The sequence below is a fragment of the Sus scrofa genome, chromosome 12, assembly GCF_000003025.6.
Source record: "Sus scrofa isolate TJ Tabasco breed Duroc chromosome 12, Sscrofa11.1, whole genome shotgun sequence".
Lineage (NCBI taxonomy): Eukaryota > Metazoa > Chordata > Mammalia > Artiodactyla > Suidae > Sus > Sus scrofa.
In genome coordinates, this window is record NC_010454.4 from 49,109,427 (window position 1) to 49,135,406 (window position 25,980).

General features: G+C 39.9%; 1 protein-coding gene, 1 long non-coding RNA gene and 1 pseudogene across 2 annotated transcripts in view; 1 reads left to right on the plus strand and 2 right to left on the minus strand.

The window, feature by feature from the left end:
* The window catches only part of LOC110256084, a 152,398-nt gene that overhangs the window by 89,193 nt on the left and 37,225 nt on the right, over nucleotides 1–25,980 (plus strand). The gene's annotated exons all lie outside the window — the stretch shown is intronic.
* Nucleotides 9,801–13,646, minus strand: LOC110256078 (annotated as a pseudogene).
* LOC110256079 (olfactory receptor 1G1-like) lies at nucleotides 18,014–23,303 on the minus strand. Its single transcript, XM_021067654.1, is given in 2 exon segments — nucleotides 18,014–20,834; nucleotides 20,837–23,303. Coding segments are annotated over 2 exon segments (939 nt in total). The 5' UTR covers nucleotides 21,525–23,303; the 3' UTR covers nucleotides 18,014–20,583.

The window sequence follows — 25,980 nt, forward strand, 5'->3', positions numbered from 1 at the left end:
TAGGTGTAAGGGTAAACCATAATCGAAGAAAACATCACACATGCGTCGTCGCCTGGCTTTGAGGCATCAGGAGTCCTGAGCAATCTCAAGAAGTGACCTTGAATTTCAATGATTCCAGATTGCTGGCGACTCCAAGTACTAAGCAAAACCAAGTGAAAAAAATCCCACTTGGAGGACAATAATGCCGTCTTAGACCTCAAATGATTTCTCTTAAAAAAACATTTTTTTTTTAAATACTCAGTATCTGGCACATACCCAATGACAAGCAGGCACACAAGGGGATAAGATTCCTAAAGCAAGAACCAACAGCTGAAAACATACAGGGACTGCAGATAGTATAAGAATCAGACACAGACTGAAAAACAATGATACTTAGAACGTTTTTGGATCTAGAGCCAAGGATGAGAAATTTGGCAGGATTTTTTACAAAACACATCACTAGCCCTGCAGAAATCCTGTTATGCTTTCTTCTAGTCACGGTTCCTGCAGGGCAGTCACTCCGTGGACTCCTAATAGAAGAAATTGGTTTTACCCGTTTTTGCACTTACTTAAATGGAAGTGTCCCCTTTGTACTCTTTCTCGTCGGCCTCTTTCACTCCACGTTATGTATGTGAGATTCATGCACACCGTTGGATGTGGCTGCAGATCGTCCATTTTCATTGCTCTGTGGAGTTCCTTCTTGTGTGAATATGCCATTAAAAACTCCTTTCTACCATGGACGGGCTTTTATCGTTTCTAATTTTGGCTGTCAGGAATAGTGAAGCTACATGTTCCTCTTGGGTGTCTATGCAGAAGAGTGGAAATTGTGGATAATAGAGCAGGTGTTTGGTTTTGTAATTATCATCTTCCTTGTGGCAATGTTTTCGTCTTGTTCCACATTCTTCACGTGATTTGGTATTTCCCATCCTTTTAATGTGAACTTTTTAGTTGGTATGTAGCAGCATCTCATTGTGGTTTTAATTTGTATTTCTCATGACTGATGAAGTTAAGCCCTTTCATATAATTATTGTGTATAGCTTTATCACCTTAGTACATTACCTGGTCAAGGCTTGTGCCCATTTTTCTATTGTGTGCCTATCTCTTTCCTGTTGATTTGCAGGAGTTCTTTATGCATTCCAGTTGTGAGTTCTTGGTCAGATGTATGTGGTAATAACCTCTTCAACTTTATGGTTGACTTTTATTCACTTAATGGTGAGTATTTAAAAACAGAAGATTTTAATTTTAAAATGATCCACCTTGGGGTTCCCATATGGCTCATTTGGTTAAGGATCCAGTATTGCCATTGCAGTTTTGATTTGCATTTCTCTAATAATCAGGGATGTTGAGCATGTTTTCATGTGCTTGTTGGCCATCTGTATGTCTTCCTTGGAGAAATGTCTATTCAGGTCTTTTGCCCATTTTTCCATTGGGTTGTTGGCTTTTTTGCTGTTGAGTTGTATAAGGTGTTTGTATTATTGAGAGATTAAGCCCTTGTCAGTTGCATCATTTGACACGATTTTCTCCCATCCTGTAAGTTGTCTCTTTGTGTTCTTTTTGGTTTCCTTTGCTGTGTAAAAGCTTGTCTGTTTGATTAGGTCCCATTGGTTTATTTTTGTTTTTATTTCTGTTGCTTTGGGAGACCTGAGAAATGTTTTGCGTATGTTCTCTTCCAGGAGTTTGATGGTGTCTTGTCTTAAATTTAGGACTTTCAGCCATTTCGAGTTTATTTTTGTGCATGGTGTGAGGGTGTGTTCTAGTTTCATTGATTTGCATGCAGCTGTCCAGGTTTCTCAGCAATTCTTGCTGAAAAGACTGTCATTTTCCCCATTTTATGTTCTTGCCTCCTTTGTCAAAGATTAGTTGACCATAGGTGTCTGGGTTTATTTCTGGGTTCTCTATTCTGTTCCATTGTTCTGTATGTCTGTCTTGGTACCAGTACCACACTGTCTTGATAACTGTGGCTTTGTAATATTGCCTGAAGTCTGGGAGAGTTATGCCTCCTGCTTGGTTTTTGTTCTTCAGAATTGCTTTGACAATTATGGTTCTTTTGTGGTTCCATATAAATTTTGGATTGTTTGTTCTAGCTCTGTGAGAAATATCATGGGTAACTTGATAGGGATTGCATTGAGTCTGTAGATTGTAACATGGCCATTTTCAAAATATGAATTTTTCCAACCCAGACTCATGGAATAGCTTTCCATTTCTTTACATCTTCTTTCATTTCCTTGATTAATGTTTTATAGTTCTCAGCATGTAAGTCTTTCATCTCCTTGGTCCGGTGTATTCCCAGGTATTTGATTTTTTTGAGGTGCCATTTTAAAAGGTATTGTAGATTTGTATTCCTTTTCTAATATTTCATTGTTCTTTTCCAGAAATGTGACCTATTTCTGAATGTTACTCTTATATCCTGCTACTTTGCTGAATTTGTTGATCAGTTCAAGTTGTTTTTTGGTTGAGTCCTTAGGGTTTTCTATATATAGTATCATGTCATCTTCATAAAGCAACAGTTTTACCTCTTCTCTTCCTGTTTGGATGCCTTTTATTTCTTTTGTTTGTCTGATTGCTGTGGCCAGGACTGCCAGTAATATGTTGAATAAGAGTGGTGAGAGTGGGCATCCTTTTCTTGTTCCAGATTTTAGTGGGAAGGCTTTCAGCTTTTCTCCATTGAGTATTATATTTAGTGTGGGTTTGTCATAAATAGCTTTGATTAGGGCAAGGTATGTTCCCTCCATACCCACCTTGGTAAGAGTTTTGATCATGAATGGATGCGGACTTTGTCAAATGCTTTTTCTGCATCTATTGAGATGATCGTGTGGTTTTTGACTTTTCTTTTGTTAATGTGGTGTATGATGTTGATTGATTTGTGTATGTTGAACCATCCTTGTGCACCTGGGATGAATCCCACCTGGTCGCATATAAATTTTAAGTAGGCTTGTCAGTTTCCTTGAAAAGATCTACTGGGATTTTGGTTTGTACTGTATTAAACTAGATTAATTTGGGGGAGAATGGATATTTTTAACAATATTGCATCTTATAAACCATGAATGTGGTGTATTTCTTCACTTTTTGGTTTAAAAAATTTATCTCAATAACATTGCATGGTTTTCAGTAGAGTTCTTCCTCATCTTTTGTTAGCTTGGATATATATATGTATATATGTATGTATGTTATTTGATGCTTTTAAAATGCTGTGGCAGATGATAACATTGTGAAGATTTAGTTTCTAGTTGCTGCTCAAATGTAGCAATACAATTGATTTTTGCATATTGATCTTGTATCTGGTGATCTTGCTGGAGACACCTATTAATTCTATTGGTTTGACTGTAGATTATATTGCATTTTTATGTTTACGCTTAGGTTTCTGAAAAATGACATTGTTTCTTGCTTTTCAGTCCCTGCATCTTCTAGTTCTCTTTCTTTCTTTCTTTTTTTCTTTTCCTTTTTCTTTTTTTTTTTTTTTGTCTTTTTGCCATTTCTTGGGCTGATCCCGTGCCATATGGGAGGTTCCCAGGCTAGGGGTGTAATCGGAGCTGTAGCCTCCAGCCTACGCCAGAGCCACAGCAACAAGGGATCTGAGCTGCGTCTGCGACCTACACCACAGCTCATGGCAATGCTGGATCCTTAACCCACTGAGCAAGGGCAGGGATTGAACCCGCAACCTCATGGTTCCTAGTTGGATTGTTAACCACTGCAGCACGACGGGAACGCCCTAGTTCTCTTTCTTGACTTTTGTACTAACTAGACGTTCCAATACAATGTTGAATAAATGATGTAATAAATAAACCTTGTTTTATCGCTGATATTTCAAGAAAGCTTTAAATATTTTACTATTGTATATGTTTGTTCTGAATGAGGAGTAAGAGATTATAGCTTGTGAGTGAAACATAGTTGCCACTTGTTTTTTATAGTAAATATTATTGGAACACAGCCAGGCCCATTTTTTACATATAGTTTATGATTACTTTCATGCTAGAATGGTAGGATTGTGTATTTGTTTATTTGAAGTTTTTACTTAATCTTTGTTGATTTTACTTTTATTCTCCTTTTTTTTTTGCTTTTTATACTCTGAAACTATCTTTTCAGGCAGATATGGATTTAGAATAGTGATATTATCCTGCTAGATTAACGTCTTTTAATGCTAAAATATCCCTCTTTATCTCTACTAATACGTCTTGCCTTGAAAACATCTCCATTGAATATATTTTATTTTGATTATTATGTAGAGGGTGTAATTTATCCCACCCTCTAAACTTTCTGAGTCTTTGTGTTTGTTAAGTGTCTTTTGTTAGCAGCATATAGCTGGGTTTGGATTGCTCATAAAGACCTGAATAGACTGTTTCCAAGGAAGATACACAGATGGCCAGGAAACACATGAAAAAATGCTCAACATCGTTGATTATAAGAGAAATGCAAATCAAAACTACCATGAGATACCACCTCACACCAGTCAGAATGGCCATCATTAATAAATCCACAAATAGCAAGTGCTGGAGGGGCTGTGGAGAAAAGGGAACCCTCCTGCACTGCTGGTGGGAATGTAAACTGGTACAGCCACTATGGAGAACAGTTTGGAGATACCTTAGAAATCTATACATAGAACTTCCATATGACCCCACAATCCCACTCTTGGGCATCTATCCAGACAAAACTCTATTTAAAAGAGACACATGCACCTGCATGTTCATTGCAGCACTATTCACAATAGCCAGGACATGGAAACAACCCAAATGTCCATCGACAGATGATTGGATTCGGAAGAGGTGGTATATATACACAATGGAATACTACTCAGCCATAAAAAAGAATGACATAATGCCATTTGCAGCAACATGGATGGAACTAGAGAATCTCATCCTGAGTGAAATGAGCCAGAAAGACAAAGACAAATACCATATGATATCACTTATAACTGGAATCTAATATCCAGCACAAAGGAACATCTCCTCAGAAAAGAAAATCATGGACTTGGAGAAGAGACTTGTGGCTGCCTGATGGGAGGGGGAGGGAGTGGGAGGGATCGGGAGCTTGGGCTTATCAGACACTACTTAGAATAGATTTACAAGGAGATCCTGCTGAGTAGCATTGAGAACTTTGTCTAGATATTCATGTTGCAACAGAACAAAGGGAGGGGAAAAAATGTAATTGTAATGTATACATGTAAGGATAACTAGATCCCCTTGCTGTACAGTGGGAAAATAAAAAAATAAATAAATAAAAATAAAAAGTTAAAAAAAGAGAAAATTTTAATCTTAATTTGGAGTACTTAACCTTTTGGGTTTTATTTAATTACTGATATATTTGGATTATATCTACCATATAATTAAAAAATTTGCCCATCTGTTTTACATTCTTTTTTCCCTGTCTTTTCTTTTGAATTACTCTAATATTTGTATTATTTATCATTATATAAAGTTATTATATACGGTTTTTTTCTTGACTTCTTGCAATTCAATACAAGTAATTTTTTTTTTTAATTTTCCCACTGTACAGCAAGGGGGTCAGGTTATCCTTACATGTATACATTACAATTACATTTTCCCCCCAGCCTTTCTTCTGTTGCAACATGAGTATCTAGACAAAGTTCTCAATGCTACTCAGCAGGATCTCCTTGTAAATCTATTCTAAGTAGCGTCTGATAAACCCAAGCTCCTGATCCCTCCCACTCCCTCCCCCTCCCATCAGGCAGCAAGTAATTTTTAAAACTGTTTTCATGATTTTACTAGAATCTTGCCATATTTAGTAACCGTCCTTTCACCTTCACTTTATGATTGTCCAAAAATTCCATTCATTTTTGGAGAATACTTTCGCCATATATATAAGATGGTATTGCATTGTCTTTTGGTTTCCATCATTTCTGATGTGGAGTTAGCTACTGTTTTAATTGTTTTTTTTCTGTTCCACATCCATGATTCCCACCCATCTGTCCTCCACCTCGCATATTTGTTCTTCTGCCTCCTGTATTCTGTTGTTGACTGCTTCTAATGAATTTTTTAATTTCAATTATTGTATTTTGCATCTCTTCTTAAGTTTTATATCTTATATTTCTTTGCTCAATGTTTCCTGTACATTATCCGTCTTAGCCTCCAGTTTATTTCCAATGTCTTGCATCATCTTCAGCATCAAAGGTCTAGTCTTTTTCCTGGAGGCTGGAATCTCCTGATCACTTAGCTGTTTTTCTGGGGTTTTTCCTTTCTCCCTCATCTGAGTTATAGTTCTCTGTCTTTTCATTTTTATAGGTTTTTGGTATTTTTTACAGATAATAGAGTTGTAGCTTCTCTTGCTTCTGGTGTCTGCCCCCCTTGTGGCTCAAGTTGGTAAGGGGGCTTGCTGTAGGCTTCCTGATGGGAGGGACTGATGCCTGCCCTCTGGTAGGTGGAGATGATTCCTATCCCTCTGGTGGGTGGGGCTTTGTTTCTGGGTGAGATTAGAGGTGGCTGTGTGCCTGGGGGGTCTTTAGGCAGCCTGTTTACTGAGGAGTGGGGCTGTGATCCCGCCTGGATTGTTGTTTGCCCTGGGGCTTCTCAGTGCTGATGGATGGGGCCAGATTTTCCCCAAATGGCCACCTCCAGAGAAAGGCATGCTGACGAATATTCCCAAGAGCTTTGCTTCCAGTGCCTTTCCCACACAACAAGCCACATTCACCCCCTCTTTTCTCAGGAGATCTTCCAAGAACTGCCATCAGGTCCGACCCAGATTCCTGTGGAGATGCTGCTTTGCCCTGGGCCCCAGTGCATGTGAAAGTCTGTCTGCACCTTTTAAGAATGGGGTCTCCGTTTCCGCCAGTCTCGTGGAGCTCCTGAGCACAAGCCCCACTGGCCTTCAATGTCAGATGCTCTGGGAGCTCTTTCTCCCAGTGCCAGATCCCCACATGTGGTAGTTTGATGTGGCTTTGATGTGGGGCTCAGAACTCTCACTCCTGTAGGTGAGTCTCTGTGAAACAGTTACTTTCCAGTGTGTGGGGCTCGTATGGGGTTGCTTATATGGGGTAATCGCCCCTCCTACCTTTCGATGTGGCCTCCTCTTTGTCTTTTGGAGTAGGACAGCTTTTTGAAAGTTTCTGGTCCATTTGGTTGAAGATTGCTCAGCATTTGGTTGTAAACTTTGTTGTTTTCAGGCGAGAAGTTGAGCTCCAGTCCTTCTGTTCCACCATCTTCTTAATTGTTATTCCCATGAAGATAAATATCCCCACTGTCACCTCCAGCTGCCTTTAAGATTTTTCTTTGTATTTGTGTTTTGAGAAGTTTACTCTTGTATGCATAGATTTTGTTTTGTTTTGCGTTGTTTGCATTTATACAGCAGAGTTTGCTAAGCAACTAAATCAGTGGTGTATACCTTTTATTGTTTTGAAAAATATTTGGTCATTATCTTCTCAAATACTTCATATCTTTTTCCATTTTCTATCTCCTGGTCTTTCTGGATTCCAAGGATACGTACACTAGACCCTCAGTGCATGTCCCATGTATCTCTTAAGATCTCCTCTGTTTTTTTTTTTTCTTTAATTTTTGGATTCAGTTAGGGTATTTTGAATTGACATATCTTCTAGTTTATTAATCCTGTATCCTGCTACTTCCAGTCTATTGTCAAACTCATCTAATGAGTTTTTAGTTCTACATGCTCTATTTTTCACTTCTGGAATGTCTATTTTTTTTTCTTAGTCATTGCGTCATTTTCTGGTGAAAACTATACATCACTTTTTCACTTTCAGCTGTCAATTATTGTATTTTCCTCATCTGCCACCTCTAACTTCAGGCTCATCTTTGCTTCTTCTTCCCCCCCTTCTTCTCCTCCTTCACTGTTTTTTGGTTTTTCTCTTCTTTATTGGGAATTAATTTTGGTTCAGGGTCAGGTTTCAGTCTTAGGAAGACTATGTTTACTGCTTCCTATGGTGTGTTCTTCCCGGGGTTTAGATTGAAAATCTGATGAGTTCCTCAGCGCTAAAAGAGAATATGGGACTCTTTTTAGAGTTTTTTGGTTTTTTTCTTCTTCTTCATCTCTTTACCCTCTTGCTCCAAGAAGCTTCAAAATTTGTCAGATAATCTTTATGGAAATGTCAGACATGTTTGAAGAAGGTCTCCTCCATTGATGAGTTCTTGATTCTCAGTCCTGAAAGAGTGCAGGCCATTTTTGCTTTGCCTTTAAGAAGACTTAGCCTAGCTCTCTAGGATTCTACAAGATTCAGAAATGGCCCATGAGAAAAAAAAATCCATGTGTTTGTGTCTCCTCAAGTTTCCCGTTGGTTATTCCATTACTGTATGCCTGCTACAGGCTTTGATGCTTTCTCTTTCCCCAGAGGAGATCTTTTGCCACAGTCTGTGCCTAGATTCAGCAAATAGTTAGTCTCCTATTTAAAATTAGCCCGTTGACCTCACTTCAAATCAGAAGAGTCTTTCTCTCTCTGGAGCTTTAATTTATGCAGGTTTTGTTGCTTCTGAAACTCCCGGATGCTTTTCAAATCTGATTTTAAAGGTTATCTGTTTTAAAAATTGTTGCAGCAGGAACGCTGCTTGCTGTAAGCCTTCTTCTCTGGTTTTGAGGTGATGTTCCCAAAGCAATAACTGGACTGGATGGAACAGTAGGTTATCAGTCTTATGCACCTCAGACAGCAAATACTTCAGAAGTGAAAATAACAAAGAAGCCAGAGAAGGAAGAGGTCTTCTGGGCTGTGGTGGCCAGGGCAGCCTTCCTATGGGATTAAGGCATGAGTTTTCATCCTCTGCTACCTGTAAATAGGGCTAGTAATTAAGAAATACCTTCCCTAGATCTCCTTGGGGATTTGTCCCAGAGAAGCAATGAAATTTACTTTGTTATTAATGATTTTTTCATGTCCTAGGTTACACTGGGAACTAATGTCCCTCAGGCTCAGGGGGATAGATTGAGAGAAGTCGTAAGGGAAGTTGCAGAATCAGGTGATGACTACAGAGTCTATTCCCACATGCCTATAATGAAGGAAAGAGTGAATGATCCTTGGCCAAAGCCTTGAAGTCACCTGCAGACATATTTCGTAAGTTAGGCTGGAGAGTGCATGCCGTAGGGATCTTGCAACCTTAGCATCCGGACTCCTGAGGTTCTATGACTGGACTCTATGGACTTTTTCTTCAGACCGACTAAAAAGAAAGCACCTGCTAAGTATTCTAGAAATACTATGTTGATTAGTGTCTACCAGCACCAGACCCAGTCTCTCTATCTGTATAATATTAACAAGTATTTCATAAGAGAGTCCTCTATATATTTTATAAGGGATGCTCAAAAGAGATGTCAATTACTTAATCATTAAATACATTATCATATTGTATTTCCTTTGATTTGGAAGCAAAAACTTGGCATTTTTTTTCTTTTTTTTCTGACCGAGCTGTTAATGTGAAGCCCTTTGTTTTTCTCTTGAATTTTTTTCTTTTTCAGTCATGCCGTATGGAAGTTCTTGGGCCAGGGGTTGAATCTGAGCCTGAGCCGTGACCTACGCCACAGCTATGGCAATGCAGGATCCCTAACCCACTGTGCCACAGTAGGAATTCCCTCTTGAATTTTTAACAGAAATTCAGGCTCAAGTCCAATAACTGGTAGTGATATTTATATTTTTTTCTGTTTAATAATAGACAAGAGATGTTCACAAATGCATGCACTTGGAATATGGATCAAATCTTTGCATGAATATTTTTGTATTTCAGGTCATTTTTCTTTTTTTTTTCTTTTTTTAAGGCCACACCTGATGCATCTGGAAGTTCCCAGGCTAGGAGTCTAATTAGAGCTTCAGCTGCTGGTCTACACCATAGCCACAGCAATGCCAGATCTGAGCTGCAGCAACCTATCCCAGTTTGCAGCAATGCCAGATCCTTAACACACTGAGTGGGGCCAGGGATCAAACCTGCATCCTCGTAGATACTAGTCAGGTTTGTTACCACTGAGCGACAATGGGAGTTCCTCAGGTCATTTTTCTAACGATGAAAATAGATTTCTGATATCCTAATGTTGTTGGAATGTTTTTTCAGTCTTAAATCGCACTGTTTCATTAACTTTATTTTTTTACTCTTTATTGACAGCATCATATTAATTAAGAAAGGTGAACAAAAATGTTCACGTAATACACAATATTACTTTATTGTCATATAATTGAAAATAAATGCACCTTTTGAAAAAATTCATCCTTTAACTATAATTTTAGATAATTTTATAGAGGTTATTACTATCATTTCTGTAACTACGTTTTAGCTGTTCTGAGCAGTTTGCATTATTCTTTGGCAAATTAAGTTTGCAAGGGCATAGTTTTTTTTTTTTTAGAGGAGTCAATTGAGTAATATATTTGTAGTTATTTGTGAGTGCTTTTACAGAAAACTGTTCAGACTAGTTACTTATTTTCAGTGTCAAACAAAGGCCATGTATTTAATCAGGTCTTAACAAGTTATATGAAAGTTAAAAAGAATTTTTTTGCCTGTGTATTTTCTGCTTTTGGATGGAATGTTCTCTATGCGTCTGTTTAGCCATTTAGTCTGTGGTGTTTTTCAAGTCTACTGTTTCTTTATTAACTTTCTGTCTGGATGATCGATCTATCCATTATTGAAAGTGGGATATTGAAGTTTTCTACAATTATTGTATTGCCGGCTCCTTTCCCATTCGGGTCTGTCAATACTGTTTTGTGTTCTCAGGTGCACAGAGATTTATGTTTTTATTTTCCTGTTAAATTGACTCTTTTACTATTACGCAGTATCTCTTTGACTCTTGTGACAGTTTTGACTTAAAGTCTTCTTTGTTTGATAGAAGCGTTATACATATGAATATATCATGCAGACATTGCCTATCTTTTAGCTAGTGAGTTTATTCCATTTACATAGATTTCAGCGAGCTGGATGGGATTGTGGTACTGTGGTCGGATAAGTTGAAGGATCTGGTCTTACGAAATCAGTATTAGTGTTAGTGCGACCTATCTATTTCCAAGAATTTTGTGGTTAGGGACTTTGGTTTACATGTACATCTTTCCTTCCCAGATGTATAAACTCATTCTGCGTTAAAGCTATGTCCTAGTCATGCTGTGTCTCACAAGCTGCCTCGAACATGGAGGAGGAAATTCTCAGATCTACTCAAAGCCCCTTTTATACTATTGCCCTCATGTCCACAGATGAAAGCCCTTCTCTGGAAGGAGTCTTCCCAGAGCCCCATGCATGTCCTTGTTCCTCAGGCTGTAGATGAAAGGGTTCATCATGGGGGTCACTACCGCGTACATGACTGTGGCCACTGAGTCCTTCATGGAGTAGGTGTGGAGGGGCTGCAGATAGACCATGCAGAGCGTCCCGTAGAAGAGGGAGACCACAGCCAGATGGGAGGCACAGGTGGAGAAGGCTTTGTACTTCCCAGAGGCTGAGGGTATTCGGAGGATGGCTCTGACAATCCGGACATAGGACGTGATCATGAACCCGCAGGGGGTGAGGAAGATGAAGATGCCGGTGGTAATCAGTGATGTGTGAATGATCTCGGTGTTGGAACAGGCCAGCCTCAGCAGGACATACATCTCACAGAAGATGTAGTGGATCTTCCGGGACCCACAGAAGGTCACTCTGGTCATGAGGAGGGTGAGGGTGAGTCCGTAGAGGGCAGAGAGTGCCCAACACAAGGCGAGGAGTGAAGCACAGAGCCCAGGGCTCATGACGGTGACATAGTGGAGGGGTTGGCAGATGGCCACATAGCGGTCATATGCCATTGTGGCCAGGATGAGGTTGTCCAGGGTCACCAAGGAACCAGGAAGTAGAGCTGTGTCAGACACCCTGCATATGAGATAGCTTTGTTCTGGGACTGAAGGTTCACCAGCATCTTGGGGATGGTGTTGGTGACGAAGAAGAGGTCAGTGGAGGAGAGGTTGGCCAGGAAGAAGTACATGGGGGTGTGCAGACGGGAGTCAGAGCCGATGGCCAGGATGATGAGCATATTTCCCACCACCGTGACCAGGTACATGGACAGGAACATCCAAAACAGGACCCGCTGCTGCCCAGGACTCTCTGAGATCCCCAGGAGTAGGAAGTCAGACGCCCTAGTCTGGTTGCCTCCATCCATTTCATCCATTTCCCCAAGAGTCTGCAACATCAGCACCAACAAATGTCTACTAAGTGCCCTCAATGGAATAGAGACTTTCAGACAACAAGATCCTCAGTTTTCTTAGCCTTAAAATGTCTTAGATTTAGTTTTAGAATTTCTTTGTGCATGAGAACTAAGGTAATAATAGACACGGGAACAGAACATGGACAATCTGTGTGCACTTTAATCATTCCAGCAGCTTCTGATTTGGCCTACTCAATACACAGGCATCATGTCTATGTCATATTTGGAATCCTCTTATCATGAATACTCTTGAAGTGCTTAAATATTAGTATGTTGTTCTATGATACTATGGAAGTGTTTCAGTAGAGTTTAAAATGGGTGTATACGTTAGGAAAAGTACTGCACAAGTGGACACTGAAAGGGTAAGTAGAACTATTGAAAGGGAAAAGGAAAACATTATCAGGATTTGCTGATAGAATAATCTCTCTGGGAAATCTAAGATAATCAATTGAAATGCCATTAGAAATAAAAAGGGTTCACATTAAACTGGATGGGTTCACACAGTACATAGACCTGAAACTAATACTGTTCCCACAGTCGTTTTATGCAGTTATTAAGACTATATTGTCGGAACACCCACTATCAGAAAATTGTTATTATATACTGAAAGTAATCGATAATGATTGAAATGTAAAGTGAAACAGTCCCACCACACTTCAGCAAGGTGCTCGGCTTCCAGGGGTTGCAGGGTCACTCAGAGAGGAGATTGCTAATCTCCTCACCCGCCAGCTCCAGAGCCATGGCTTAGAGATTTTGCCTGGATGAAGAAGGGGCCCTACAAAATAGTCCTTAATCTCTCCCATCAGGAACCAACTTTATTTGCAACAGTGCATGGAAGTTCAAGCCAAAAGATGCTCTCAAGAGCAGCTGAGATGTGGCAAAAGGCAATTGGGAGGCAATTCATGGACTTAAGAGTGATACAGCCAGCTAATGTGCAAGGGAAAAACGAGGAAGAAGACAGCTGGGAGGAACCCTCTTGTGGAAGAACAGATATTTCACGTTGACCTAAAATAATGTTTCTTCGAAGCGGTCATAACCTGATTGGATTCATTGGTAGAGCAATTTATGCCCTAGAGAACTGTTGAAAATAACAGAGCATCCAGCTGCCAATAAGCAGCATTTAAAAGCTGAGAATTTTTCAGGAAAGCAAAGAAGAGTTTTCTACATTACTTTCAGTTCACAGTGACCCAAGGTGGTGCTGCCCTGGGGGCTTACCACTGTGGAGGTAAAAGTGACTATCATAAAATAATCCAGCCAGCACTAAACAAATAAATGTGTGCATAACAGTTACAAGATCCAGAAGGGAAGCCCAATGCCCAGAGGTGACACAATGTATTATCTAAAACGCCATTTCTAACAGTTTTTTTTTATTAAAAATAAACAGGAAGGTATGACCTATACAGCAGGATAAAAAGTAGGCAAGAGAAACTGCCTGTGAGAATGACCAGGTGACAGGCTTTACTGAAAAAGGCTTCAAAGGAGCCATTGAAATATGTTGATAGAACTGAAGGAGAACGTGATTAAAGAAGTAAAAGGAGGTATAATGACAATTCCATGTCAAGTCCAGATTTTCAATAGGAGGAAGGGAATTTTAAAATATAATCTCATGGAAATTATGGAGGGCATGGGACAGCACTTTGAAACCTGTAGAGTGCTGTAAGAATCGGATGGATTTTTCTCTTGTCTTCAAAAGCTAGGGAATTAGATGGTGTGAACACTCTTTGGAAGTTTGTGAGCATCTTTCTGAGAAAGAGAAAATGGAGAAGAGGGAAGATCAGAAAGGGAGAAGGGAGAGAGAACATGAGCCTTTGACCCCTGACCTTACTCACTGTTCTGCGCTGCTCTCAGGAGCTGCCTGGTTCTGCTGCCTTTAGCTTCCTCCTGTTTAGAATAAAAATTCAATCAGGACATAGAGGACCCTACGACACGGACTGATTCCTGAATGGGACTTAGAGATTTGTCCCGTTGGCTGAAGATGAGAAGGTATTGGTGTCTGGATCTTCAGTCCCTGTGAAAGAGGGGACAGAATGAAAGGCTGTAACTGCCCCGATGAGGTTGGGGAATTAGAGAACTGACGCTTGGATCTCAGGTTCATGAAGAAAAAGGGGGTGAACTAGGAGCACATCATGCCTGTTTACCAGTTTTGATGAGGCCTTGGGGAAGCAATCCCATGGCAGCTTGTTGAGATGAACCTGGATAATTGCTCCAACATTAATATCTCTAAGAAATAGTCTTGGGAAATGAGTCTTATTTATACGGAATAAAATAACTCCATAGTCAAAAGCCTTCTTAAAAGGGTCGTAGGAGTAAGAGTATACCATAATTAAGGAAGACATCACACACACACACACACACACACACACACACACACACACACACACACACACATACACACATGCTCTTGCCTGGCTTTGAGTCAGCAAAGCCTGGAAAATCTTGAGCCCTAAATTTGGATTAGGATGAGCCCATGTTGGTAGTGACTCCAAATACTAAGTAAAACCGAAAGAAAGAAACCCTTATGTTTAGAGGACACTAATGTCACCCTGGTCTTCAAATTATTTCTCTCAGTAATTTTTTTCAATCAGACTCGCAAGCACAAGACCAAAGAGAAGCAGATACACAGGAAATAAGATACCAAAAGCAAGAAACAGGAGATGAAAGACATATAGGGACTCTAGGTAATAAAATAATCGGACACAGAATGAAACACAGTGATGTCTAAAATGTTTATGAAATAAAATCAAGTCTGAACATTTCGGTGGAAATGTTTACAAACGAGAAAAATGTGAGTAACCAATCTTCAAATAACAAACACATTTTCAGCACACCACAACTCTCCTCATGTTCTCTTGCAGTCGTTGTTCCTGTGACAGCACGTACTCCTAATAGTGTAATTTAGTTTTACACACTTGGTACTTTTCATCAATGAATACGGGTAGTTTATACTCTTTTGTGTCAACTTCTTTCACTCAGCATTGTATATCTGAGGTTGTATATCTGCATATTGTTGTATGCAGTTGTAGATTGTTCATTGTTATATAATGTTTTCTTGTGTCAGTATGTCATTAAACATCCATTCATTCATTCTCCATTGATGGGCACTAGTAGTTTCCTGGTTTTTGTTTGTTTGTTTGTTATTAGTAGGGCAGCTACAGATTTCTCTCGGGCGTATAACCTATGAGGTCAGTTTCTGGATCACTGGTCTGTCCAGTGTCTAGTTTGAATAGAAAGCTCTGGACAATTTCTCCAAGTACTTGTGCCAGTTTTTTTTTTCCCTTTATCAGTATGAGAGTTCTTAACAACATGCTTTCGTATTTTTCCGTTCTTTTCATTTCAGCTGTTTTGGTGTGTGCATAGTGCTATCTCATTATATTTTATTTTATTTTATTCTATTCTATTTTATTTTATTTTATTTTGTCTTTTTGCTATTTCTTTGGGCTGCTCCCACGGCATATGGAGGTTCCCAGGTGAGGGGTCGAATCGGAGCTGTAGCCCCTGGCCGACGCCAGAGCCACAGCAACGCGGGATCCGTGCCGAGTCTGCAACCTACACCACAGCTCACAGCAACGCCGGATCGTTAACCCACTGAGCAAGGGCAGGGACCGAACCCGCAACCTCACGGTTCCTAGTCGGATTCGTTAACCACTGTGCCACGACAGGAACTCCCCTCATTATATTTTAAATGTGCATTTTCTTGATGACTAGTGAAGTCAAGTATCTTTCTATATGGGTACTAGCAATAGGTATATCTGCTTGTGTAAATCGTCTATTCAAGTCTTTAGCTCATTTTTCCATTAGGTTATCTGTCTTTTTCAAGTTAGTTTGTCATTATTTCTATCTTGCAACTATGAGTCCTTTGTCAGATGTTGCAGTAAGAATATCTTCTCCAAGCTTGTGATTTGGGTTTTCCTCAATTCATGATTGAGAAACGGTCTTTTAATTTTAAAAATCTTCAATTGTAGTTCAAGTTATCAGTTTTCTATTTATTTATTTGTTTATTTATTTATTTTGGTCTTTTTGTCTTTTTAGAGCTGCACCCGTGGCAAATGGAGGTTCCCAGGCTAGGGGTCTAATCGGAGCTATTGCTACTGGCCTACACCAGAGCCATAGCAATGCCAGATCCGAGCCCGCATCTGCGACCTACCCCACAGCTCATGGCAACGCCAGATCCTTAACGCACTGAGTGAGGCCCGGGACTGAACCTGCAACCTCATGCTTTCTAGTCATATTCGTTTCCGCTGTGCCAAGACAGGAACTCCTCGGTTTTTTTCTTGGTTATTGCCTTTTGTATCTCGTCTAAGAAAGCGCTGCTAAATCTTTCACAGTGGTCTCCTATACTTTACTCTTAAATGATTTATTGTTTTACTTTTAACATTTAAATCTCTTATTAATCTAGAGTAGATTATGGTATTAGGTGAGGTAGAGGTTGAGATACATTCCTCCCTCCACAAATGTTGATACCCACCTGGTCAGTCCCATTTATTGAAAAGACCATCCTTTCCCTGATGTATTTATCATTAGCCAGATGAAGGTACCTATATGAATCTGTTGCTGGATTCTATCCGATTCTCTTTGTCAGCTGCTCATGCTTGCATCAATACTCTGCTCTTTAATTACTGTATCTTTTAAGAGCATTGTAATATGGTTTAAATTCTTTATTCTTCTTTAGTACTTCTTTGGCTCTTTTGGGTTCTCCCCTTCCATTTTGGCTTGTCAGTTTTCCCAACAAGACCTCCTAGCATTTTGATTTTTATTGCACTGAAACGAGATTAACTTGGAGGAGAAAGGGTATCTTTGCAATACCGAGTCCCCTAAATCTTAAACATGGTATTGTTCTCTATCTTTGGTTTGCTTTACCTCAGTAACATTTTGTTATCTTCAGAGTAAGCACATTCCATATCTTTTGCTAGATAAACTTTTACAAATTTGTTGCCTTTTATTAAATTAAAATAATATATACTCAAAGGTTATAACAATGTTTTGATATACATTTACATACTGAAATGATTACTACAGTCAAGCTAACGTATCCATTTCCTCGTTTAATTAGCATGTTCTTTCCTGTTGAGAAAACTTGAGGTCTACTCTCTGAGCAAATTTCCAGTACCTAATGCAGTATTATTAACATAGGTACCGCCATGTGGTACTTTAGATCTCTTGAACTCATTAATCCTATGTAGCTGCAACTTTGTACCCTTTGAAAACATCACCCCTTACCCCTACTTCCCCACCCCCGGTAACTACTGTTCTACTTTGAGCTTCTACACATTTAATTTTTTAAAGAGTCCCCCTATAAGGGAAATCATGCAGCATTTTTTCTTTCTGTATCTGGCTTATCTCACTTAGCATAATATCCTTCGGGTTGATCTAGGTTGTCACAAATGGGAGGATCTCCTTTTTTTAAAGCCAAGTAATATTTCATTGTATGTATATACCATAATATCTTTGTCCATTCATGCCTCGACAAACACTTAGGCTGTTTCTCTATGTCACCAGGTTCTTTTGCCTGATGTGCAGCAAGCCAAATGCTGAGACACTGAGGTTTGCAGCAGGGAAGGGTTTATTGATGAGACAGCCAAGTGAGGAGAACAAATCTCAAATCCACATCCTCCAAGGATAGAGGCACAAGGTATTAATGTAATAAAGTTGAGTTGCAGGGAGCATGGAGGTCATTGGAAGTAAGGAAAAAGCAAGGTAATCATTGTTCTTTGCTGAAGCAGCTAAGCTACATGCTTCTCCATGGGACACATGTTCAGAAAATGGCCCTCTGATGTCAGAGGGAACCATATACTTCACTTGCAAATGTCTCTATTAAATGCTGTAGTGGGTCAGTGGGTTAAGAACCTGACAGGGTGTCTGTGAGGATGTGGGTTCAATCCCTGCCTCCCTCAGTGGGTTAAGGATCTGACATTGCTGCATGCTGCAGCGTAGCTAGCAGATGTGGCTCAAATGTAGTGTGGCTGTGGCTGTGACTGTGGTGTAGGTCAGCAGGTGCAGCTCTGATTTGACCCCTAAACTGGGAACTTCCATATGCCGCTGGTGCAGCCATAAAAAAAAAATGCTCTAGTGGGTAAGAAGTAACAATATAGCAACTTTGCTGTAATCCTAGATGATAGGAATAATTTTCCATTTTCAATACTTATGGAAAAATTGTCATCTTTACCAATTATTTTATTATTTTATGTATTTGTTAAGCTAGTAAAAGAAATAACAACAGTGATGGTATGTTGATGAGACCTTGGGGAAGCAGTTTTATTTCATAGCAATTTGGCAGTATAGAATATGAGCTTTAAAACTATTCATAAGTATAGGTGGATGAATTTATTTTTAAGAATATAGTCTAGGAGAGTAAATCACACAGTAAAGCAATGCCTGTGGAAGTGATTTTTTTCATATTTTAAAGACGTCAATTAATCTCCAAACAGTACAGTGAAACAAACTGACAGAACTTGGTGTAAGGGTGTCTTGGCACACCTCAGAATGTATAACTGTGGCAAACATGAAAACTGTGTTGATATATGGAAATTCATATACAAAAGATAAATGTGAAAGAGTAACACTTAATTTTAATTTAAAAAGTAGAACTCAAGTATTGATGAATATTAATTTAAACAGTGAAAGATGCATGTCTGTCAATAAATTAGGAGGGAATATGGGACGGTACAAACCTGTGTATTTAAGTAGGTAAATTTTCACTTTAAGTTGAAGTGCCTAGTAAGCTTGATTTCAAAGGTAGACTGAACTCTTCCCTGCACATAAATCCCATAAGAAAGCAATCCTACTTTAAGATCCCATCATGTTCTCCAAAAGAATGATTTCAGCACAGAATGCCTTCTAATTTCACAGGGCAGACTGATGAGGTGATTCCTTATCAGCAGAGCTTGAGAGTGAATTCACATTATCTGCTGCTTACTGACCTTTAATTTTAATGAGAACTACCGCAATAGCTAACATTTGTTGAAAATATACTATAGTCCAAGAATTATCCCTTTCCATGCTTACATGCATATCTAAGTTATCACGAACAATGCTTTCCATATATTATCACATTCAAACTTCCTGACAACTCAGTGAGGTAGGTTATACTTGCTTTGAAAGGTTAAGGAACTTCTTAGGGTCACACAGCTTAAAAGTGGCAAAGCCAAGATTTGGACTTGCTTGTCTAACTCTAGAGCCAATGCTCTCTACCGCTTTGCTGTACTATTTTTATTGACAGAAGATGGTGTGTGAGCTTACTGTAAGATGAAGAGGGAGCAGGTGAGCTATCAACAATTTATTTCCACAGGAGAAGGTATTATTTATAGTAATCACAATCTGTATTCTCAAAGTTTGCAACCCAGATGCCTTAAGGGAAGCAGACAAGAATGAAAGAATATCACCCTGTAGTAGTCTTTATGTTCTTCCAGAATCTAATTGGTTTTGATGTACCCTATTGTACATATATTTGTCTCAGCTTTTACTGACGTAGCTTTTTGGTAACCATCAATAATAATCAATGTATTGGCCTGAATTGATCTTGGGAGAAATCTAGAACTGTGTGGGCTAACTGTGGCTGTATTGTTTTGCACTGGTATTGGTGGATCTAAATGCTAGAGTAAATAGTAGGAACTTTATTCTGCAGGCAGTATAAAAACTACTTGAGATTTCTAATAGGGTTGAGGTCCTGGTGATATAATTATATTCTGTGAAGATTCATCTGATAGTGGTGTGCAGAGTGGATGGAATGGGGAGAAACTGGGGACTAGGGAATGTCCAGGAGGGATTTCAATCATTCAGGCAAGAGATGCGAAGTGTTTATAAAATCATTCTTTTCCTGATCCCTAACTTTACGACTGCAGCTGTGCCAGTGGGATTTCACACATGTTAGTGGTGCCAGGCATTACACCAAGTGGTGCGATGAAACTGACTTGGAACAAATTTCCCCAAAGATAAAAGTAAAGTTTTCAAATGAAATTTAAGGTGTTATGAGGAACAGAGGTTTCGGATGCTGGATAAAAATATTGCAGTAGGTCTGTCTAAAGAATCCACCCCCATCAAACCCTTCCCAGTCCCAGTGCCTCGTCTTTCAGCCCGGGGGTTTCACAGACCTGTGGAGGTCCAGTGTTAAAACACTATTGATAGGGAGCCAAGTCACCAAGGTCCTCGTGATGGTGGGGGAAAGTCCTGCTTCCCTCGAGTTTATTCTTGGCCAAATGCAATAGCACAATCCGCTCTTCCCTTATTCTGGTTGTGTGCTGTCCCCTGTTGTTATGAAAGATTCAGGCACATCTTTATTATACTCTACAACTGGATGGCTATAATTTTAGAACATTATGATTATATGAACTTAAGCTAATGATATTGACCTGATGATGGGTTTGTCCTGATGCCATCCTGTAGCTTAGGCATGAACATTTCAAGTTCCGATCACGAGTCCTGGAAAGAAGGTCTCTACTTTTCTCCCTCTCTCATTCTTCACTGCTTGACTGTGGTGAATGTAGTTGGGTGGGGACCCACAGAGTGGATGTGAGGTCACTACCACTAAGGGGAATGCATTTTCCTAGCCCTCATTAGCTTTCTCAGGGAAGACTTGATATCTTTGTTCCTTAAACTATAGATAAAGGGATTCAGCATTGGGGTTACCACTGTGTACATCACTGATGCCACTGTGCCCTTCTGTGCTGAGCGGACTGAGGGGGGACTGAAATAAACACAAAAGGAACTCCCAAAGAATAGAGAGACCACAGAGAGGTGGGAGCTGCAGGTGGAAAAGGCTTTCCGCTTCCCCTGAGTGAGGGCATCTTCAGGATTGTGGAGAAGATGTATGCGTAAGAGATAACCAGGCAGAGCACACAAACCAAGCCTGCAAGACCCCCTACAGTGAAAATCACCAGCTCATTGATGAAGGGGTCTGTGCAGGACAGACTCAGAAGAGGGTTGATGTCACAGAAGAAGTGTGGGATCTCGTGGGCTGCACAGAAGGACAGGTTGTTCATCAAGAGTGTGTGTAGGAGGGAGTGGAGGGCATTCACGATCCAGGATGCAGACACTAGGAGGATACAGAGACCAGGGCTCATGACCATGAGGTAATGGAGTGGGTAGCATATAGCCACATAGTGGTCATAGGCCATGACGGCCAAGATGAATGCTTCCAGCATCACAAACAGCCTGAAAAAATAGAGTTGTGATAGACATCCCACATATGAGATGACCTGGTTCTGGAACCATATGTTTGCCAGCATCTTGGGGACCGTGGTAGACACAAAGCAGGTATCAGCGAGGGAAAGGTTGGCCAGGAAGAAGTACATGGGAGTGTGGAGCTGAGCATCAGTGAAGATGGCCAGAATGATGAGAAGGTTGCCTGCCACTGTGACCAGGTACATGGGCAGGAACAACCCGAAGAGGACTCCCTGCTGCTCTGGCTGCTGGGAGAGCCCCAGAAGGAAAAAATCTGAGACACTGGTCAGGTTTTCCCATTCCATTTGTCTGTAAGCAGAAAGTTGGATTAATCGAATGGAACTGGTAAGCCCTGCATTGTGAACTCTGAAAATTATGCAATATGCCAATGTTGATCTTCTAGTGTGGGGTTGAATTATATAAAATCTCTGATATTTAATAGCTTGGGTCCTACAAAAATGGCAGTTTCATATAGTTCAACTGAATACTTTCAAGTGCCTGTGCTTGGTGCCATGGGAAAGAGAAGGTTTGTAGTGGGAGAAGAAATTTTTTAAACTTTATAAGTGTTACTCCAGTACATTTACTTTTGCAGCTAGGCTGGAGGTAATTATTGGCATAATTCTTGTGGTATTTGAGTGGACAGTATGACATTAATCCATCTGGAGATTTCACGAGTCAAAAAAATCTTCAACATATTTTCCCAATACTTCAAAAAGCACAGCTACAGGAGAAGGAGTTTGGAATTGGTTAAAGGCGTATCTAATGCTGAAATCATTATCACTGCTATCTACACAGCTCATCTGGCCAGAAACCTGGATATCATTATTGAATCATTTTTCCTTCCACCCTGTCTGCATGCAAATACCACCAAATTATGACAATTTTACTGTCTCAATATAGCTAAAATGACCCGTTTCTCTTATTTACCCATTTCCTCAGTGCCAGCTACCACTGCTGTCATTTAGGACAATATTATTTGTTTCATATATTAGGGCAACGGTTCCCCTTGCCTCCAGGCATACCCACCTATCATCTGGTCTCCTCACCACAGAAAGAGTGAGCTTTCTATAAATCATATCTGATTTTATTGCCTCAACTGAAAATCCTTCAGTGTCTCCTCATTATTCTCAGGATAAACTAAATTTCTTAACATGGCCTGAAGACCCTTGATCATACTGGCATTTATTATAGATGTTTTCAGTTCCTCATGGACCACCCTCCCACCCCCTCACACCTTATGCACCAATTATACAATTATTTAAAAGATCTAGATGCAGTCTCACCATTGGACTTTTGCCCATCTTATTTTCTTGGACTGGAATGGTCTTCCCTCTCTCATTCATCAGACTAGCCAAGCTTCAGATCTTAGCTTAAATGTCCCTTCTTCTAGGAAGCCTTCTCTACTTACCCTCTCACAAAAAAATTCAGGCTCATGCCCTCCCTGCCCCTGTGCCTCACCCATCACAATAGGTGTCACTCTGGATTGTGACCATCTATTTATTTACGTCCTCCAATATACTGTGAGCACCATTCAGAGCAGGCAGAGAAGATGCCTATCTTGTTCATCTTGGGAATCTAGCAATAGCCCCAAGCGTGGTACAACGTAGGTGATCAGTAAGAATCCATCGTGTGAATAAACAAACCTCAAAGAACAGAAGGAATGGACAGGGAGATTGTATAGTGGTAACATCAGTCATAGGGAACAGCCTGAACCTTTTTTGTCAGTGGTTTCATCCTTAGCTTTGAGTAAAGTCCTGGCCATAGGAAGACACAGGAAACATTATGATTCCAGAGACAAAAGATGTCAAAGAAAGAAAATGTACTTTTGGTGGACTTCACTTGCATGTCCTCTGGATTCAAGTTCAAGTTTGAGAATGAAAATGAAATGTAGAGAACCCATGTTCCCTCACTGATGAGGAAAAAAAAAACATCCAGGGAGAAAAGGAGTAAAACCTTATAAGGTTAAAAACAGAGAGAAGTGGGTGGTGGTGGGAGACGGGAGTGATCAGGACATATCTCAACTCATATCCTCATAGTGGTCTCAAGTATAAACATTTTAATCCCAGCTCTGAAAGCAAACAAACAGTTGGCCAGTATGTCTGGTAAAAGTCTCTAGGAGAATGAATAGGAGACCAATAACAGTAGCTGTTTGTTGGAGGTATGGAAATTGAGTGAATGAGACACAAGAGAAGAGGGATTTTCCATGTGTGCATTTTAGCAGATTTTGAGGTTTGAGCCACATGAATGTCCTACTTATTAAAAAGTAAATAAATGAATTAAGGAAGCCTTTCCCTAAAATGAAACCATGGGCTCATGAAATCTATGAAAGTAAGACAATGCAGTATAATGCAGCCACTCTTTGATGGATTCCATGAATAGCAGAAAAACCTGTTTGGTTGAAGCCATGATGCCTTAATGCAGTGTGTGAGCATGAGTGTTTAAGTTTGTACATGTGTATGGGTGAGTGTCTGTGTGTTTCCTGCAGAAGCTGGAGGGTGAGTAAAAAGGATCATCACAGAATTATTTGGAGAGAAGTCACCATTGATTCCTGTGCTCTGTTCTTACAGCACGATGAATCTTAGGGTCCGTAAGATTGAGCACCCAGGTCTCTGCCCATTTTGGCTGCTAAAGCAGCCGAGTCTAATCATTGCTGTTTCAGGACTGTTTGTGAGAGATAAGCTCCTAGCTGACCATAGGATGGGATAGGCAGAGGAGAAAGAGGAGAAAAAACGAAGCAATATGGAGTTGTGTATTTTCCTTTCCTAGTCCTTACCTGGCTGTTCTCACCAATTACTGAGGGTATTACTGGCAGGCTCCTTTCTGCTTCATGTACATCTCTCTCACTGTGGACGGTCAGAAGAAGATGATAGGATGTCTTTCTAAAGGCACCAAGAGGAAATTTGCATTATGCTCTAGGTGTGTTGAATAATGATTCTTGCCATTGCTGTATCTGCTCAAATTTCTCCTTTTGTCTCACAGTGTTAGAGAACTTCTTATTTTTGTCCATTCTGAGAAAAATGGACAATAGCTCCAGGCCAAGATTATAATCATGCCAGCATATGTCATCCCAGGAAGCTGTGTTCACAGTACACCACATAGAGCTTAATAACAAGCTTAGCATCCCTTTTCTACTTAGTTCAGAATTTTCTGCTAATGTTTGCCCTTTTATTTATTCATAAAACTCATGAGAAATGTATTCTTGCTATTTCATCCTCAGCCCTGGAATTAAGGTCCTGCTATTCTTAGCTGTAGGTTGGACCGATCTCAAGATCTGTTAAACTAAGGATAATTAATTCTATGAGGTCCTCAGAACCCAAGAGAATTGAAAATCCACTGCTGTGTCCCCGCTGTGAGCTGGTTCAAGAGAGGCTAAGGCACTGGGGACTTGTTAATGACATCTCTCTGATCCCAACAGGATCCTAGCATTCCATTCATCAGCAAAGAAACTAAGTAAGCTTTGGTTGCTTCGTTTAGCCTTGTGATTGTTTTCTGGGACTTTTCTGGGAGATGCAGACAGAGGCTTTTATACCGTGAAAAAGACCAGATGAGTTGAACCACTGTTGACTCAGAGAGTACCTTACCATCTCATCTTCTTCTAGACTTGATAATCCTAGTCCAGATTGAGGCTGTGTTAGAGCAGCCCCACTTGTACTGTTTATACCTCCTTTGGGCTAAACAGACCAGGGGTAAGAAGCTAGACATTCCTTATCATGGCAGGTGCCAACAGCTTGGATCCTATCTTTGTTGAAGTTTCACAAACAGATCTATGGGGCAGGTGGAAGCTGAAATGACACCTAGCAAATAGCATCTCTTCTTTTTTCTTTAGAAATGGTCACATAATAGTCCCTCTTCTCCAGGTTCATCTAATTAAGGACACAAAGGATAAAGCAGCACAGAATATGGATGACCTGGGAATATACGTTATTCTTGGAGTCTCTTTGGAACGGTGAACAAGTTCATGTGTGTGCTAGAAGTGCTGGCATGATATACCCTTCCATCAATATTTGAATGGTTTCAGTACATTATTCCATTTTATGGAATAAAATAACCACATAATTCCAGACTTAAAAAAATATAGTTTAATTTTTTTTCCTACCACGGGCAAAAGCAAAATAGTGAACTAGTCCTTTAAGAAGGAATGTAATGCAGTTTGGAACGTGTGTTATTTGATGTTCAGAATCCATTGACCAGGATGGAATGGCAGCTAGCACAGCTGAATGGGCAGAAATTGGAAAGAAAGCAATGCATATGTTGAGCTAGAAATATTATCTGTTCTGAGTCCTTTCTCCTATACCACTTCCTCTTAGAATCTGGAGAGGCAGAATATAGAGAGACCAAATCCAAGACATGTTTTCTCAGTTTGGGTAGATTAACATCTCCAAAGTCTTGCTTTGTCTTTCTTTCTCAGTCCTATATCTAGAGAGGCAAAGCATGGTCACAAAAGATTGAATGTTCTGGAGTCAGATAGCCTGGGACTGAATTCTAGCTGTGTGGACCTGGGCAAGTTTATCAAGTTCTCTAGGCTTCAGTTTTCTCATCTTAATAACCTCTGAGTCACTCATGAATGGGACAGTTTCTAGCTAAGGATGAAAGAATTGAACTGATATTTGAGTTGCTACCCAAGAGAAAGAGGTTCTAGTTTGATTACAGCCAAGTTATGTGCTGTATTCAACAAGAACATAACATAACAAACAAGTAAACAAATAAACCCCAATAATTTTGGAGGTACAAAACATAATCCAAAACCTCCATGATACAGTG